Raw genomic sequence first — 12,591 nt, 5'->3', positions numbered from 1 at the left:
TACTGTCTCTAAAGTTGCTTCGGGGGTTGCAGTTGTTACATGGATGGAATATTTTAAACTACAGGTAGAAACTCGGGTATGATTATTGATGTTCCCTCAAAGCATGTGTTGATCTCTGGAACTATTCAGTGAACTAGGGTGCAGACTTTGTAAAAACCCAGGATTTTGCCTTTATCTAAGTTTACCGTATGTAATGTTGCAACAATGTTACAATAAGGCATTAACTCTAGTATTGTCCCAATCTTGTTCTATCCAAAGTACCAGGATGATAAGGAAATGGTTATTTTAAATGATCAGTAGCAGGAGACTTCCCTCCCAATATCTATTGTTAATCCACCATCTGTGATTACACCTGTCCCACTCCTAAATGAACTGTGTAGGCTGATTTGTACAACCAGCTTTTAACAGTCAGAACCTTTCATCATGAGCATTTCCAGCACAAGTGCTTTATAGGTGCTCATAAACTCTGTTGTTCAAAAAAGGTCTGGATTTTAACCTATCAATCAAAAACAAGTGTTTGGTTTTTTTTGGCCTTATTAGATTCACATATAGAGACTGTGGAAGCCTTCTTATGTCACGTACCCTGCACTGCCAGTTCTCAGCTGTCTGGGAAATTTGTACGGAGAGCATCTCAAACATAATCAACATTAGTCAATGTTCATGAAGCAGGAGAAAACACTTTTTTTCTCTTGTTTGTACAAGGCTCACTGGAAGCATTGAAACATGTTGGAAACCAAATGATCAATGAGCATTTTGGTTGGCAGATGACAGTTCAATATTTGCAATTTTTTCTGAGAAAGTAATTCCAAATTTTTCATATGAAGAAATCACCTATTCACAAACTTTCTCACAAAGCATATCAGAAATTTGAAAGAAACTGAAGCTGAAACACCTGGGTGTGATGTTACTTGGCACATTATTGGCTGACATTTGCAAAGGAGACAATCAAGGACCGAAATGATTCATTTTCCCTGGTGCTATTGACTAGAAACTCAAAAGTGAAGAGGAGGAAGACTGTTAGTGTTAGCTTGTATTGTAGCGCCAAGACAATTTCTGCTGTGCATATCAGTGCAAATTATGATATATTTCAAGTTTGAACTATTAAAATAGGCGGTTTTAGAATGGGTTTCAGCAATCTGTAGGCTAACCCAAAACAGAGTGAGAACGCTTGAGTTAACCAAGCACTTCATAATGCAGCTCTATAAAGACATGCCGAATTTGGACAGAAGTAGAAAAAAATATATGATGATAATTTTAATGAAAAACACAAACATTTTTGTGCATCTCTGAAGATGCATAGCTCACATTGGGAATTGAACAACATCCAGGAGTGACAGTCCAGTGGACAGAAAACAAAATGTTGCTGTGAAGACATACTTAAAGTTTGATGCTGCTTGTCTGCTGTCTCAGACTGCTCCCATGTAACATTTGTATGTCAGATTAGAAATGACATCCTGAAGAAAGCTACTAGTTGCATGGCAACTACGATTCAGTTCAGTTCTGCCACAAATGCGAGCACTGTAAGCTAAAGTTATTGATTTTAGTGGACAACTCAGCACTTTCACTCAGAGGTCAGTTGGAAAAGCCATCATAGAAAAAGTGCTGCGTGGCTGGGGGAGCAGGAGGTTTTGGAAAAATAAAAAAGTGAATGAACTTTTATTTTTGCTAAGCCTCAGGGGAGAAATAAATCGATCTGCCTTATCTGCTCAGAGAATTTAATAGTAAATGTCTGCTAGAGACTTACAGCCCCTAAAGTTCAGGGGTGAAAAATACAAACTAGAGGCTGAGCTTCAAAAATTTCACTGGTATGTTGTATTCAGGAGACCTATGATATTATGCATGAATTTACTAACTGCAATGAGCCAGTTCAATTAGGAAAGGTTTTTCAATGGGGGTCTTAATAAGCAATCAAATCTTTGGGAATCACTGGATTAAATGAAAAAGTACATGACTTGAATTTGAAGAACAGCTTATTTACCTCAATATATTCAAAGTACTTGGAGAAATTGCACTGGGGTTTCATAAACTAGCCCATCTTGCTGGCTGTTATAAAAGCAAGCAATTACTGACACAGATCATAAAACCCTTCTATGCTGTGGCAGTCAAATTAGGTTTGAGCTTTAATCATCACAGCCACAATCATTTTAGTCTGAAAGATGAAAATGTGGATGGTAAAAGCTTAAACTCTTTCTTTGAAATTCTGAATAAAGAATTTAAAAAAAACTCAAGGGTGGCTGGAAAGATCTACTGCCATGCAAAAAAACAACAACCAGAATGTAAGCAAAAAAGGGTAAAAAAATACCTTAATAATGAATTTGATGGATAATCCAAGTCGGCGAATAGCATTTATGAAAAAGTGTAAACAGCTGTCCCTGTCTCAACACGAGGCAAATAAATGAGCATCTAAATGTTACACAGCTCATTTTCAGGCAAGTTGCATTTCTCAAGCACAGCCTTCAACACACAAATATGACCCTTGACCAAAGTGAGGAGGAGGAAAAGATCTAGACAGATGAAGGCTCTGGTATTGGTTGAAATGCAGCATGTGTTGCTCCTAACGTAGCAGCACTCTTTTAAAAAAAGGGGAAAAAAAACAAAAAACCAAACTTGTGTCTGCGCTTTACCATCTGGGCATTTCCGTCTGCCAATACAGTCTGTCTTATATTTAAAGTGAGATCAGTTCATTCATACATTCACCTCACAAACCTACTTTATACACTCACATAGTGTATGTACATTTGGAGTCAAGAATTAACACAGTAACCAAAATGATATATTTTTAGATGGTGAGGAAAAAAGGAATAAATACATTGGCACTAAAAAAAATTGCTTACTTGTTACTACAGTTCTTCTAACAATACAAAAACATCCAGAGATTTTAAGGTTTGTGCTACTGAAGAAATATTAGTATTTGTCAGTCAGTCAACTACAGAAGTTCTAGAGCAGGGGTCCTCAGATCCAGTCTTTGAGGTTTGGTGTCCTGCAACTTTTAGATGCATCTCTGTTATGTCACACCTGAGAGAAATAATGAAATCATTCTCAGGACTCTGGAGAACTTGACTGTGTACTCCAGAGGTGATTTAGCCACTTTATTTAGGTGTGTTGCACTGTGGACACATCTAAAAGTTGCAGGATAGCGACCAGCTGGGTCTGAATTTGAAGACCGCTGTTCTAGTTTTAGATTACTCTTGTGGTGTTCTTGGTTCCCTACTTGTTTCTATTTTAATACCTAAAAGGTTTTGTGCACATTTGTAATGAAAATGCAGCTAAAGACCCAGGACTTCTGGATTAATGTTTGGACTGATGAGTCTAAAGCTAATTTATTTGGACACCAGATAACATACTTTGGATCATCAAATTAAATCATTGCGCTTCAGGAAAAATATCTTATACCACCATACTGAACAGAGATTAATATGTCATGGTTTGGAAAAACTTTGCTATAGTAAGACCTGTAATTTTGTCATTTTCTTGTTTGTGTTTCACTAAAATCACTTTTGTCTCAGTACATAGAACTGTGAAGTTTTGAAAGCTTTATCAATTCATGTTGTCCTTCCAACCCTAACCCTTATTATGTAATTTTTGAAACAGTCTAACACATTTTCCAAGGCTTGTTGAAGGTCTTTTCTTTTCTAACATCACTTAATCCAGTCATTTTCACCTCACTATTTGACATCTTCTTACAATAGTCCTTTACTTTTCTTTATATTTCCACTCTTATTCACCAAGTAGCAATAAGCATGGTTAAAACATAAGGGTGCAAGTTTGAAAATAGAAAAAGGAAATTTTATAAGATCCCTTCTAAGTGTAGCAGATATTAGAGCCTAGAAAAACAAAGAAAACCATGTACTTTTCTTTTAACTTACAGGTCAGTGGCTGAAAGTAGTGCGTTTCCAGTAAGTTACCAATAAGGCTGTTACGGTCACTGCTCCAAGGAAAACACTGAGTGCACCAGCAATGACTTTTCCTCTGGGCTCAGTAGCCCTGCTCTTTTGTTATGTGCTGCCTTAGCGCATGATGATGCTTTGGAGGTGGGCCAAGGGGGTTTACTGGATGGAAAAAATGTGCTTTTGGCTCTCATTTACCACTGAGACACCACATTTAAGGGCATGCACCCAGTTAGCAGCGTAACTATACAGCATCAGACAGAACCTGTGGGAACTGCATCCACAATCTAAATCGTACTGCATACCTTTTTGTGTTTATTCACCTCTGGAGCCAAGATGGTGCAATTTCACTTCGATAGGGGAAAATACTGGGAGCATACTAAGTGCTTCATCAAAACAAAGTCAGTTTGACGATGTAAGCCTGAAAAAGTAGAACTTTATTTCTGTCTATCAGACTATTGATTGAATTTTACATTTCAGGCAGTAAAAACATAATAAAATTCTAAAACAAATGCACACAGTTTCAAAATATTACTTTCATAAAACTTCAGATTTTAATCATTGATTTAAAATTTAAAAAATACCACTAAAACTGCACATGAGAACAGTTTCTTGACTGTGTATTTTGATGATCTCGTAAATGCAGCATGTCAGATGCTTCACTGCATACAGAAGCAAAAATCACAGAGTATCACAACATTAATAAATGTCAAATGCATCTGGACTTTTGGACTTAATAACTAAGCCAGCAAGATTTTTTCAGAATATTTTTGTCTTCATTATAAGCTGCAGAAAGAAAAAAAACAGGAGTAGTCCTCTGCCTCCAGCTAGCTACCGGCTACTGCAAAGAAAGCTAAATTGCACCCAGATGGCTATACAGTAGTATTGTCTGGCTGATACACCACTAAAACAAACAGCAAATAAAACTACACATCTAAAGACCACAGCTGTTTTACTCCTAGTAATTATTTCCAATAATGAAAACAAAATATTTTGCTCATATCTCTTTTTGTAGTCTTATGGTTATTTCACATGAATAACAAACACCAACTTAAAAAAAGAAAAAATAAATTGTTAATAATTAAAAGATTTTTAAAAAATACTTTTTAAAGTATCTTTTTAAAAATACTTTTTTGATACAATAACTTCAGAATGTTAATCATTCTTTGCATAGTCTTAAAAATAGAATAATTTTGTCTTAAAAACAAACTTTGATAACTCATTTGATATGAGTCCAATTATAACCCTATCTCAGGTAATCAGTGGTCAAAGTGAAATGCTAAGCAGAAATTTAGTATAAAATTATTGTTGTCCCGCCTGAGCCACCATATAAATGAGTGTTTTTTTTATGGTAATGTTTCATACTGAATGTAGGGCAGCTTTAAAGTTCTACAGTTTGTTTTGTTTTTTTACTCAACTTTGCCATCAAGGAACAATTTAACGTGCATTTGATTTATTAACCAGAGGACCGTTGGGTATTAATAATTCATAACATCTTATTCACTCACTGTAAGCTAGAATCAAGATATTAATGGTTCTTCAAATAAACAAAATCCGTTTAAATTGATTTGGAATATTTTTCATATTCATGCACTCACTACATATTGTTTCTCTATTTATTTTTGCAAAGATCTGAAAAGCAGATATAGAAGGCGGTTTCCTAATGACCTTGCAAATCTCCTGACTCGAGTTAAGCAGAAGAAAAGCCTTTTAAATCCTAGAGATTGTGCTTTGTAATAAAGGAGAGGACAATGTGAGCATGGGGCTTAAACAGGTGTTAATTATGTCAATGAAAGGACACTACTGAGTCTTCAAAGTAAAAGCCATTTCAGTTTGATTCATTAAGATGTTTGCCATTTGTACTACTTTGTATGTTTTCATGTAAAAGCATAACCATGAATTATTATGTATATGTATATTTTATGCATATTTTATTAGCAGTTTTTACAGGTTAAATCAAGTCTTCAGAAAAAGATAATGATGAAGATGTTGAATGCTGATAACTAAAATTAGGTTTAAGGATACAGATTTAAACTCATGACCTGCAGCAGATTAGATCCCATGCAGATGATAACAAAAGGATATTTTCAATCATTGCAGACTTGAAGCTTGATTTGGATTAAAATATTTTAAGATTTTCAACACATTTTAAACTAGAAAGCTGTTATAATATAGGTAAATGCAATGAATTTCTGAAAAACGTTGAACGGAGCAGCCATTCGCGGGTTCCTTGACACCTGCTTATACAAAGCTCCACCTATTTACTCAAAGCTCCGCCTTAAAGCTTCAGTCCCCAGCCGACTTCCCGCCTCTCAAAACCCCCTTTCCCTGTGTTTCCCCCACTCAGCTCCTCCAGACTAGCGGCAGTAGCAATTAGTAAACACCTGGTGGAACTGCATTCAGTTCATATGAAGCATTTTCATATAAACTGAAGGAAACATCTTTACTTGATAGTGCAGTAAATTGGCACTCTGGAAAAAAAAACATAATACCCCACTTTTATAGACAACATTTTACATTGTTACACCTGCTGGAGGGATTTAAAAAAAATACTCACATGCAAACTGTAGTAGAGCCTCTCGACTGAGGATGATTCCATAGCTGTTCTCAACTAGACACTGATACTTCCCGTAGTCAGTGATCTCGCTTGCATTCGTTATAATAAGATCTCCATCAATGAAGCTGTAGCGGAAGTCTGTCTTTGAATCTACTTCTGTCCCATTAATGTACCAACTGAAAAACAAACAGGGAACGTTAATATGTTTGCAATGAAATGCATACTAATGAGGTGTGAAATCAGAAGCAGAGACAAAAAAGAAGCACACACCTGTATGTGGGCAGTGGATTCCCCCGCGCCTCACAGTGCATCATCACTTTCTTTTCATCAGAATCCAATGGAAAAATAACATCATCTGGCTCCTGGATGAACACAGGCCCAAACTCTTCACTTTCTGTGAAGATGAATAAAAAAAGAGGAAAACAGAAAGAGATGACGATAATTGCGCAGTTCACACCAGGAGTGTCAATCAGTTTTACAGTCCAATTACCTCACAATTACGAACAGAAAGGAAAGATGTACAACACCATGCTGTGACTGAATTGGAAACAGCTAAATGGCATCAGGATGCAGGCAGCATATGTTTTTCAGACTATTAGAAAGACACAAGGAAACAAGCCTGAAAAAAGCCCAAATGAGAGATAACAAACTACATATATGTGTGAAGTGGGCATCTGAAACCTTTCTGTTAATGCTGTATGATTAACTGAAAAGGAGAACTATAATACCACTTTTTTTTCTGGTTCATGTAAGCTACTGCCAAATTACATTTACACCTTTAGACCCAGTGCAGTTTGCCTAAAAGCCTAAGTGAGATAAGTGAGGATTGAGCTTCGTAGAAATAGATTGGGAGAGCAGAACACAAAATGAACATCAGTCATCTCTCTGGCTTCATTCCCACCTTGGCTGGACTTTTTAATTTTATGTTCCAACATTGATGGAGAAAATATTTAAAAAGTAAAGAAGTGCCATGTAGAAATGAGACTGCCATGTGTCATTTCTTCCCAAAACTCGCCTTCCATGTTGTTATGAGTTTCCAAGTATTACAGGATTTTAAAAGGTCCCGGTCTCAGTGCTGTGAACATTTTTCATCGTAACCCTTTCAAAGTGCGAAATCACTTTGTTTGCAAATGCTAGAAGAAAGAGTCAAAATGTTATGACATCAGTTTGGCTGTATGAAGCATAGAGAAGTCCCCAGATTTACGGGCGCAACAGAAACAAAAGTCAAGGGATCTGGCTAAGAAATGTATGTCCAAAAATAAAAGCTATTAATTAAATTTAAAAATGTTAAAATCTATGTAATTCATTAATCAAAATTAACAAGTTGAAGTCCTGGCCGTTTTCACTCCCCAAGTTAAACATAAAATGTAATATATAACAATAGTATAAAATATTTAGTGCATTGTTTTAGTAACCATAAAACGAAATGCTGTTTTTCTGTTGTGAATATCATGCTATGTGCTCTAATTAAATATTTCAGTATTAGTTTTGTGGCTCTCATGAGTGAACACATTTTCTTTGAAAAGATTGGAAAAAAAGAAGTTATTCCATTTGTTTAATAACATTTTTTATCAGTTTTAATATAGATCAAATACAAAAATTTAATTATTAATTTGGCTGGCAGTTTTCTGTTTTTGTCATCCATTAAAATCTGTATTGCAGTTGATAAAAATGTCAATCAAATAATTGAATACTCAAAAGGCATCTAAAGTAAGAATATACTGTTCAAATTATATAATCTCCAGCATATTTATGTAGGTCTGGTTGGAGTGTCTGACAGATCCTGTTAGAAATCACTACTACTTCTCCAGTTTATTCTGCTCTGTTGAGCCTTCAGCTTCGACTGAATCATAGACTACACAGCTTTTCACATGCAGTATATTGTTCTGTGTTTGGCTTTTCTGAATTTTAAAATGTACAAAAGGCCGATGAATCTTGCATTTTTCAGAAGAATCTTTTTCCTGCAAAGTAAAGAATTTATAAAGACATTAAGTCCAGCAGACAAACTGTCTCTGTGTGAAGATTTATCTGAGTAATACACGTCCCTTTCTGTTGAAACATAACATTGTCTGCCTTTGAGGTTGATCTGGAGGACTCTCAACGTAAACATCAAAGCCACTCAATCTTGCCTTCTGCTACCATTTAGAAAGGATCTGATGTCAGGATTAGAGTCAAGGCTTCCCTCTCACTGTGTATACAATTGCACCAGGCATTTGTCACCATTTCATTGCTCTGCAGGGAAATGAAAAGCTTTTCAAGTAATATCCCAATCATTGGAGGAAAATTCATCAGTATTAAGTTGCAAAGCATGCTGTGTTACAACCCACAGTCTGACGCACTGGTGGTGTTAAAAAGAAATGAAAAAGCTGACTTCTCTGCTTTCACACCATTTCCACTGAGCTTAACTGTCTTCTAAGTAAAACAGACTCAACAGTATTGATTTGTTGCATCTATCCAACTTAGCTCTGAGTGGCTTGTGCAGCTTGACAATAAGTGTTATTACAAACAAAATCATATGGATTAAACAGTTATAATACACTTAAAACAGAATAATTGCTCGTGAGTTATGCTGCGTGTCTCCACTGTTAAGTGCTGCCCCACAAAAAGAATAAAGAATAATATACTGACAACAACTCTATCGATGCTTGGTCAATAAACGAGTCCAAGGAAACATGAGACATTCAAATACAGATGTAGCTACTAAGAGATTCTGGTCCTACGTACAACAAAAAGGGCCACAATTCAACAAATGTATAGAGCATTTCTTCGTTATGTTGCTAATCATTTGAAACTGGTGACTGCGCTGTGCAGTCTTAACATTAAGAGACAAGGATAACTTGAATTAGTTCCAAGTGCATTGCAGCACATAAATACAAAAATTAGGTGAGTAATACTGAGAAAATCGCATACGAATTTCATATTTATCCTCTATTTTTCTGACTTTCAGGTGATTGGTTAGTTAGTTGGTTGTTGTTGTTGAGCTCCGAAAGCTTTTTTGTAATAAACCTTACTTTAATACATTCATTCAGTGCTGTCAACCAATTAAGAACAAATTTCAGAGTTAAGACAGAGCTTTGCAGCAAGAGCAACAAGGGACATATTTAGATTAAAGCATGTCCATGTGTTACAGCCCAGAGTTAAAGGGTCAATACTTGAAATTTGCTGCTCATAATTGTACAAAACATTGACACGGGGGGATTAAATTCAAATGCCTGCCACACTTTTCAGATGTGTTTTCTGTAGTTTGAAAAACTGTGTGTCATTATCCCAAAACTTCTGAATTGAACACTTGTTTGTTTCAGTGTAGCTCAGAAAATCTCAATAGGAAACATTGAGGTTTGTAAGAAAATACAAAAAAAAGGAGGGAAACTTTTACATGGCACTGAAAATCAGAGCACAAAGAAATTCATATAAATTATATAACACTCCTATGTCGAGGTTATCTGCTGTGTGAGGGGAAACCACAACTTTCTCTTGGGCAAAGATATCATTTCTATCTTGACAAGAACACAAAAGGAGTTGAATACAGGCATGAGCCTACTTCAATTTCACAAAGGCCACAACCTGGTCAGCGCAGGCGATGCACTGTGATAATAGATGGGCAAGATACATTTCAAGATCAAATCCAGACAGACAAGACATGCGTGAAACCTGAGGGCAGAGAGTTGGCAGAGAATAGAGAAAGAGTCTATTCACAGCAATCAAGTTTCTAGGAGTTCAGTCAAACTCCTGGGCTACATCTCTGGTTTTTGTTTGCTGCAGGACCTAAGACAATTGAAATAATGAAAAAATTCAGAACCTTGACTGACATTTTGTAAGACCTGAAAATCTAATCCTGGACAAAAGGTAGTAAATAACATTCTTGAGGTCAAAGGGTTAGTTTTAAGATCTACTGTAAATAGGCAAGTGAGCTTTTTTTGAATATATGGCAAAATTTGTGTATTCTGTCTGACTTCTCTTCTCGCTATAATTATCTCAACTAGAAAACATCACAGTGTGTGTTTTCCGATTCATCATCTTTTGTGAAAGTTACAGAAAAAACTGCATAAGGAAACTTAAAAAAAAACAAACCCTGTTTTAGTGCATTTATAATTCCGCAATTTTATTTTTTTTTTGTAATAAAGAATTTTACACAAATAGAAAACAGAACTTGTACATTTAGTTACAGATGAAGCCAAATAAAACATGAGCTTCACTGCAACATTAATTTCACCTTCACTGCTGAGGTCCTCCTGAGAGCCAAGCAGGCTGAGGGCTGACAGAGGGTGACTGGAGAAAACAGGCCAGTCAGGAGTCACCAGCCCACCACTGTGCTGCTGTCGAGGTCTGCTGCGCGAGTTGAGCACTGACGAAGGGCTGTCTTGTCTCATTCGTAACACTGCTGCGTATGACATCGGCCGCGCCGCAACAGCTCTCGCAAACTCTGGGGGAAGAAAAAAAAAAGAAGCGATAGAACATGAACAGTCCAGAGTTATATTTCTTGGTACGTTTCAGTGGGATTAAGAAGAAAAGAAATGGATATATTAGGTAGTTTAAGAATGAGTAGCAATGCAAGACTACTAGTAGTGCAATGTAACCATTTTGATTCACAACCTTTTTTTGCTATGAAACCATCTAACTACTGTGCAATAAAATACATTTTAAAATGCAGGAACTGAAAAAAAAACAGAAAGCTTAATAAAATGTACCCCTCTTCAGATAGAGCTGTAAATTAAATAAATGGAAAAATGTCCTACAGTGAAGGAACTGCAAGGGAAGTTCCTGAAATAAAACACAAGATTATATTTGAAGCCTAGAGGAAGACTTAAAAACACTTTTCTGACAGGTATGCAAAGCATATTGTTGAGAAGTATGATTCTGAAACCTCTAGCTCTTTATTAAAGTTGGTACTTTCTGGTGCTCAATCAAATCCTATACTTGTCTTCTGGCCTGTTGTGGAAGATTACAGTTTTCATATTTTGAACTGGTTACAAGAAAAAAAATTTAAATTCAACTATTTTTACAAAATGTCTTTACTACAGTCTTAATAATATGTGTTTTATTGAAAATATGTGGTGTATCAACTGTGATAGTTGTCAGCACAGTGTGGATTTTTTTATTGTTTAATGTGTATAATCTATTCCTTTAGTGTAGAAAAAATTAATGTAATATGTTAATGAAAACAGTGTATCAAAGTAATGAAATAATCTGATAAAATATTACAATTTTAAAATAAAGAACACTCAGACAATAGCATGAGGCTATAATGGTAAAAGTCAACTTAATATTTCAAAGAGCAACCAAGAGCAATTTGAGCTGATGTTGCATTTTGTTCTCATATTGCCCAGTTTGGCGTCGTATCTAAAACTGTATTTTAAGTGAGTAAATGTGTTGAAACTGGGCACATTTTGTGAAACATCAAATCATCTCACACCTATAAACGGTGTGGTTTATGATGCGCCTCTGTCATTTGTTTTATAGTGCAGATGTAGTGGGATGGCAGGCATAAAAGTTACAGCGTGCTACTTTAGGTAGCTTCTTGCTTCAACCTCACCAGCTTTTTTTCTTAGTCCATACTCAATGACCCTTCTTGGGATGAAAGTTTGATGCCTTATAAACTTTGCGTGCTAGGAAATGGTCAAAAATTATAATCCGTCAAATCAAGTCAAGTTTATTTGTATAGGACATTTCAGCAACAAAGCAGCTTAAAGTATTTTACATGTTAAAAACACAATAAACAATTACATTGAAAAGTATAAACAAGCACATTTCACCAAACGACAACGTTAAATTCATTGAGAATAATTATCATTAAATATCCATGTAATGTTTTAGTCAATGAGCCTGTTGTTATTAATCAAAGGCAATTCTAAACAAGTTGTCTTGCTTTAAAATAGCAATTACAAACTGCTTTCCTCAAGGGTCAGAGTCTTGCAACTTTTAGATGTGTACCTTGTCCTACAGACTTGAATTAAATGGTTAAACTGCCTGCATGCAGTCAAGCTCCACATAGCTCTGCTAATGAGCGAATACTGGAGCCAGGTGTGCTGAAGCAGAGAGGCATCTAAAAGATGCAGGACACCTGCCCTTGAGGAATGCGGTTTAAAAGGACTCAGTGTTTCAGCATCTTTGCAGTTTTCTGGAAGTTTGTTCCAGATTAGTGGAGCA

The 12,591-nt window shown here is 35.9% G+C and overlaps 1 protein-coding gene across 2 annotated transcripts in view; it reads right to left on the bottom strand.

The window, feature by feature from the left end:
• The window catches only part of cntn5 (contactin 5), a 165,844-nt gene that overhangs the window by 97,391 nt on the left and 55,862 nt on the right, over positions 1–12,591 (bottom strand). For both annotated transcript variants that reach the window (XM_023350705.1, XM_023350707.1), the window contains exons 3-5: positions 10,658–10,867; positions 6,715–6,838; positions 6,445–6,620 (exon numbers count right to left, since the gene is read on the bottom strand). In XM_023350705.1, the coding sequence (XP_023206473.1) occupies positions 6,445–6,620; positions 6,715–6,838; positions 10,658–10,867 (510 nt within the window). The remainder of the gene's footprint in view (positions 1–6,444; positions 6,621–6,714; positions 6,839–10,657; positions 10,868–12,591) is intronic.

The sequence above is a fragment of the Xiphophorus maculatus genome, chromosome 18, assembly GCF_002775205.1.
Source record: "Xiphophorus maculatus strain JP 163 A chromosome 18, X_maculatus-5.0-male, whole genome shotgun sequence".
NCBI lineage: Eukaryota > Metazoa > Chordata > Actinopteri > Cyprinodontiformes > Poeciliidae > Xiphophorus > Xiphophorus maculatus.
The sequence above is the reverse complement of the archived record's forward strand: the minus strand, read 5'-3'. Positions and strand labels throughout refer to the sequence as shown.